Source organism: Molothrus ater, chromosome 3, assembly GCF_012460135.2.
Source record: "Molothrus ater isolate BHLD 08-10-18 breed brown headed cowbird chromosome 3, BPBGC_Mater_1.1, whole genome shotgun sequence".
Classification (NCBI taxonomy): domain Eukaryota; kingdom Metazoa; phylum Chordata; class Aves; order Passeriformes; family Icteridae; genus Molothrus; species Molothrus ater.
The window spans coordinates 70,787,014-70,793,013 of record NC_050480.2 but is presented as its reverse complement, the minus strand read 5'-3'; the positions used below and the strand labels follow the sequence as shown (position 1 = coordinate 70,793,013).

At 46.9% G+C, this 6,000-nt stretch overlaps 1 protein-coding gene across 1 annotated transcript in view; it reads left to right on the top strand.

Moving 5' to 3' along the window:
* The first annotated feature begins 462 nt into the window (after positions 1-462).
* Positions 463-6,000, top strand: part of FKBP1B (FKBP prolyl isomerase 1B) — a 44,439-nt gene continuing 38,901 nt past the window's right edge. The window contains exons 1-2 of the mRNA XM_036379849.2: positions 463-581; positions 3,809-3,856. Coding sequence (XP_036235742.1) covers positions 545-581; positions 3,809-3,856 — 85 coding nt within the window. The 5' untranslated portion in view covers positions 463-544. The remainder of the gene's footprint in view (positions 582-3,808; positions 3,857-6,000) is intronic.

Genomic DNA, 6,000 nt, shown 5'->3' with positions numbered 1-6,000 from the left:
CCTTCCTCCATGGCTCTTTGTGACGGGAAATGCCGACCCTCCGCTCGCACTCAGCCGCGTCCTGCTGTCTGGACGGTCTGAAGCGCGGCGCTTGGTTTCCCTGTGTGCCCGGAGCGCCTGCAGCATCACCCCCAGTATCCCCCGCTCCCGCACACGCCCCGAGCCCTCCGCCGCTCGGGCTCCGCACGGCCAGGGGCACACGGGGGGCAAAGGCCGGCGAGACCCCCGGAGCAGCGCTCCGCCGAGCACCACCGCTAAAGCGAGCCCTGCCCGGGGGATGGCAGCAGCATCCCCCGCACGGCCGTGGCTGCGGGAGCGATGCCGGCGGGGGACGCCCCCTCCGCAAGGCTCCCCCGGTCCCCGCGGCCCCCGGGCGCTCGGAGCGGGGCGGGCGGACCCCTCCCCTCCCTGCCCGTCCTCCCCGCCCCTGCCCCGCATTGGCTGCGGGCGCTGACGGGCAGCGGGGCGGCCCTGCCCAGGGGCACTGCCCGCACTGGGGGTCCGGCCGCGCCGCGGAGCGGGGCTGAGTCGCGCCGGTGCCGCCATGGGGGTGGAGATCGAGACCATCTCTCCGGGAGACGGTACGAGGCCGTGCGGGGAGCAGCCCTGCGGCGCGGGGACGGGCACCCGGGGGCTCCGGGAGCGAGGGAGCCGCGTCCCCGCCGGGGCAGAGCGGGGAGGCGGCGGGGCGGAGGGAGGCACGGCCGCCCCCGCAGCCCCGCGGGCACGAACCCCCGTGGGGAGAGGCGGAGCGCGGCCACGCGGCCGCCCGGGGTCGCGGCGGCGGCGGCGGCGGGGCGGCGGGGGCCGGGGTTTCTGTGGCATCCGCTGACAGCTGCACGGCCCGAGCGCGGAGCCCGGGGTCAGCGCCCGGCGGGGAGCCCAAACTTTCCCCGGTGGCGAGCCCGGCCTCGCCGGGGCTGCCGCCCGTTCGTGCCAGCATCCCCCGGCAAGGCACCGCCGCCTCCCGGTCCAGCGTGGGATGCTGGCGAGGGCTGATGTGCAGCCCGGGTGGCAGTCATCTCTCCTTGGCGCACGCTTGGCTTTCGAGAGCCAATTCGCAGTGTTCTGCTCTTCCTTGGCATTATAATTCCGTAAGGTGTTTGTGTTTTGGGGTTTTTTTTTAAGAGAATGTAATTTCTAGCATATGTATGTAGCTATATAATAGCTACATCATATTCATCGTTGGCTGATACACAACCGTAAATAATTCGTTCAAGTTGATTGCAGATTAAGTTTCTTGGCCCGGTATATTTCCTTTCTTTGTATATGCTTTCAAATTGGCTCCTCCCTCTGTGCTGTTTAGCTCTAGAGATCGAATTCTTCTCTTGTTTGCACAGATGTAAAAAAAGAATACTTATACCCACATAAGTAATGGTGCTGAGTTGGGAGTAGGAAGGAGGGTGGAACTACCTCATGGTAGTACTTTCTATCTATTAAATAGATCAAGGCTGTCATTGTAAGTAATATGTGATTCCAAATAAGGCTATATGGATTAGATCTCTTGGTTGCAAGTCTTAATCAAAATCAGCTGACTTTAAATACTGTCTTAAGCCACAGTGAGTCAGTGGTCTTGCGCATCTCTGCTTTTGATTTGGTTTTGATGTGAAATTATGTATCTTCATTGGCTTTGCTGGTAGTAAACTCACACAGCAGAGTGTGTGGCCATAAGGTCTGAAACTGCTTTTCTCAGATCTCTGTATAATAGTGGATCATTTTAATAATATCTGTTTTACTGGAGGTAGGATTCATCTCACATAACTTTCCTCAGGTTAGCTAGCTACTCTAAAGCAGTCTTCTGGGTTTTCTGTGTGGCCATCTCCAGAGAATAATTTGTCTTGCCTTTCTCTGGATACGCTGGCTTTCTCTCAAAGCACTGCTAATTCTTTGCTGTCCATAGAGGAAGCCCAGGAGACTGGCATACGATAGTTGCCTGTGGTTTAGATGGCTGTGAATTTAAAAGAGATTAATCCCACTTTAGCATACCATGGTGACCTTACCAGATACCTACTGTACTGCATTTTGTGCAAGGTGCAACTGGGGATATTCCAGCCAGTCAAGCCAATGAACAAGGCTGTTCAGGTGGCACTTGGAAGCACCACTTTCTCAATTTTTGTGTTGTAAATCTTGGTTCATTATGTTAGCCTGCCCTCTGCCAGGTACTGCTCATGTGGTGTTGGCACGTGAGCCCCAAGGCCATGGCTTGTGTGTGACCTGCTGGTTTATACCCTGTGAGGTGCCCTGTAATGCACAACTTGTATCATGTTAATTCTGACCAAAGAGCCAGAAAGCCAGCTGAGAGATGAGCCTCAGTTTCATAGAATCATAGAATGGTTTGGTTGGAAGGGACCCGAGAGGATCATCTTGTTCCAGCCACGGGCAGGGACACGTTCCACTAGACCAGGTTGCTCCATCCCCATCAAGCCCGACATTGAATATTTCCAGGGATGGGGCATCCACAGCTTTTGTGGGCAACCTAACTCAATCCCCAGTATTTAGCTTTCTAAGGATGTTCCTTAATAATTAACCTCATTGGTACTTTTAATTTCTTCTGAACCTGGGCACTCCCCTGGCCAACCTTGAGAAATCATGGTTAGCATCTTTAATACACCATTGGCACCTAATTGAACCTTGAGAGTAATGCCTTAGCTTTTAGTACCTTTAGCAGTACCTAGAACAGGAAATGGTAATTTCATTTTGTGTCAAGCTAATAATTTGAGCTTTTTTTCCTTTCAGTATGAACATTTTAGGAGGAGCTACCAGGCTTTTAAAAGAACTCAGTGTACTACTGCTTTACTGTTGCCTGATACTACAAAATTAAACCGCTTTTGTCTGTGACAATTTCTGTAAAACCCATCCCTGCTAATTAAAGATGCCCTCACAGAGCTGTCTTTCTTGAGTAGAAGGCATTAGACATGTGAATACAAATGGATTTTCTCACAATGTCAGGCTGAGACTTTATTTGAAAAATGATAGCAAAAACATTCTAAGAATATTTAAAGTTATAATCCATGAAGTTTTGACTGTCCTTTTGCACTTACAGAATGTAAATGCATATTTAATGCACACATATATAGGGAGAGTTATCTAAGAAAAATACTACTTGGTCTAAGAGTTAAACAGCATCCAAACTGGGACCTTTTACCCTAAACCATCCCATTCCTGTCTTGCATATTAGTGATTTGGTAACACATAGTCATAGAATCATGGAGTTGTTAAGGTTGGAAGAGACTTCTAAGATCATCAAGTTCAACCATCAACCCAGCACCACCACCATGTTCACCATTAAACCATGTGTTCTGATGCCATATGCATGTGTTTTCTAAACACTGGAAAGGATTGTACTCCTCCACTTGCCTGGGCAGTCAGTGTTTTACAACCCAATGCTTTACAACCTTTTCTGTGAAGAAATGTTTCCCAATGATCCAATCTAAACCAAACCCAGTGCAACTTGAGGCCATTTCCCCTCACTTTTACCCTCCACTTTTTGTCTGGGAGAAGAGGCTGATCCCTGCTTCACTACAACCTCCTGTCAGGGAGTTGTAGAGAGCAATAAGGTGCCCCCTGAGCCTCCTTTTCTCCAGGCCAAACACCCCCAGCTCCCTCAGCCACTCCTTGTAAGACTTGTGCTCCAGTTTGTATGAGGAGCCACTTGTACCTACAGCTGTCATGTGGATGTCTCAGGTATCCTAATGTAACCAAATGGCTAATACCAGATCTCAGTTCAGCATTTTCCTCTTAAAAGATAAACTTGCCTAGCCAGGTCAATCAGAGAAAATAAAAGATGAACCTTTTCTAATTTTGACAGGACGGACATTTCCAAAGAAGGGTCAGACGTGTGTGGTGCACTACACAGGTAAGGCATGTTCTGGATGTTCTTCTGCTTCACATCAAGAGTGGTTTCCCATTTTTGATGTCTGTTGTATTTTTTGTTTTGTTCTGTCACCTGTAATCCATTGGATAATGCTTGGGTGGGTTTCCTGCTTGTTTCACTTCTAGCTGAGCTGTTCAGGCTACAGTAGCTAGATGTGCCTGCTGGCACATTTGCCATGGCTAGCGTTCAGCAGAAGAAGCTCCAGACCTGATTCATTAAGCCATTTTATTAGCTAATGAAATTGAGCATGAAACAGTCAAAATGCTAGGTTCATATTTTTACAGCCTCTTGTCTTGATACAGACAATTAATGATTGTATATATCTTAAGAGCATGTGTCCATGTATTGGCAGTAAAATTCATTCCAGATTGAAGAGATCAATACCAGGTCTGTTTAAACACCTGTTTTATGGACTTGTGTTAATCTTAAGTAGTGAGCTGGTTAATGGAGCTGCTTATGCTGAAGAAGAAAATGTTCTTTAAATCAGTTTATGGTGTTAGCTTTGTGTGTAGTTATGTAAGTTGTCAAAGGGATGCAAAAATCTCTGCAGTCCGAGTCTCTGACTGGGAAGTTCACTTCAGCAGCTGCCATTTGATGAGACATTTTCCTTAAGAAGCTAACATGCAGGTTATGTAGGGATTGAAGCTTCTGATCTAGGCCTAGATAGTGAGGTAATGTTTTCCTCTAGTGTTCAGGATGATGGGAAAGTTCTCTCTGGTAACTGTTGCTTTCCTTCAGCTTTGTATTTGATTCTTACAACTGGAGCAAGATGGGAACATTTTCCAATAAATATGACTAATGAAGTAAACCTGTTTGTATTGTCAATAAACCTTTTATATAATTTCAATAATACCACCATTCAGAAGGTTATGTGGGAGTTAGTGCATTGGCTTGGGGTGGAGGTTGTCTGGGTTTGAACTCCCATATATAAATTTATATATTCAAAGTATTTTGGTCTAATGAGATTTCTAGTTTGAATTAGAAGATGTTAAAGACATGGGTCTCCTATTCCAGTCTCAGCTCTTACAGGTATTTCTCTGTAACGTAGATATGAAAATAGATGTTTTGAAATTATTTTTGTGAAGATGCTTAACGATGTTTCTCTTCGTGTCCAAACTTCAAATGGTTTTATGAAATAAAATTGTCACCTCCCACCCCTAGTTAGTTCAAGATAAATTTAAATGTAAGAACTGAAATAGGCAAAAAAAAGTGAGCCTGTTGGCTCCCACAAAGCTCATTTTTTCTGGATAACTTCAGAGAGTGTGAATGGTGAAATGTGAAAAGATAACAAGATGCTGCATACTGCTATTGATATTAGGTAGTGTCTTAGATGAGGCTGTTGTGAGCTGGCTTTGACATAAAAGACTTTATAAAAACTCATTAAATCAATCTCTAGTGTAAACTGTGCTTTCTCCATGTACCTTGCTGCTGGTGCTATGCAACCTCTCTTGCCTCCGAGATTAGAACAGATATCAGGAAGCTCATCACCTCAGTTCCACTGCTGCTGCCAGCAGTCTTTGGTGATGATGTTTTTAAGTTGAGCCCATGGTTAGTGGATAAAGTGTTTCCTTCCAGTGATCTATAAAGCATGTGGATAAGATGACATGTAAGTGTTGAGTTTTAGTTTAGAACAGTTTTATCTGGATCCGGTACAGTTTCTTTTTGTACTGATGAGATTCTGGATGTGCCTGGTAATTATCTTGGAATGATCTCTGTCTTATTTATTCAATATGCTTATCCTCACCACACTCCTCTGACTCCTGCTTTAGGAATTGTATAGCTAAGTAGAGGGAAGTCTGCAGAGAAATGCAGAACCTCTGCCTTGGCACCTAAAAAGGGAACTAGGAAAAACTAAGACACTTAAGTACAAGGAAATAATCCAGAAATGCTGCTTTTCAGAGCTGCTTAATATTGTATAACATGTACAACTCTCAAATGATCTCCAGATCCAGCTGATGTGACACTCTGGAGCTGGGCACAGATACCTGTGAGGAGGTGTTATGTTATGGGAGGTGGGGGAACCATGCACTGACTGACTCCATCAGGATCCAGAGATTGTTTGGATCCCCAGAAAAGCCTAAACTCTCTGGGGTGCTTGGAGCACAGCTCTGAATCCAGGATCAAGC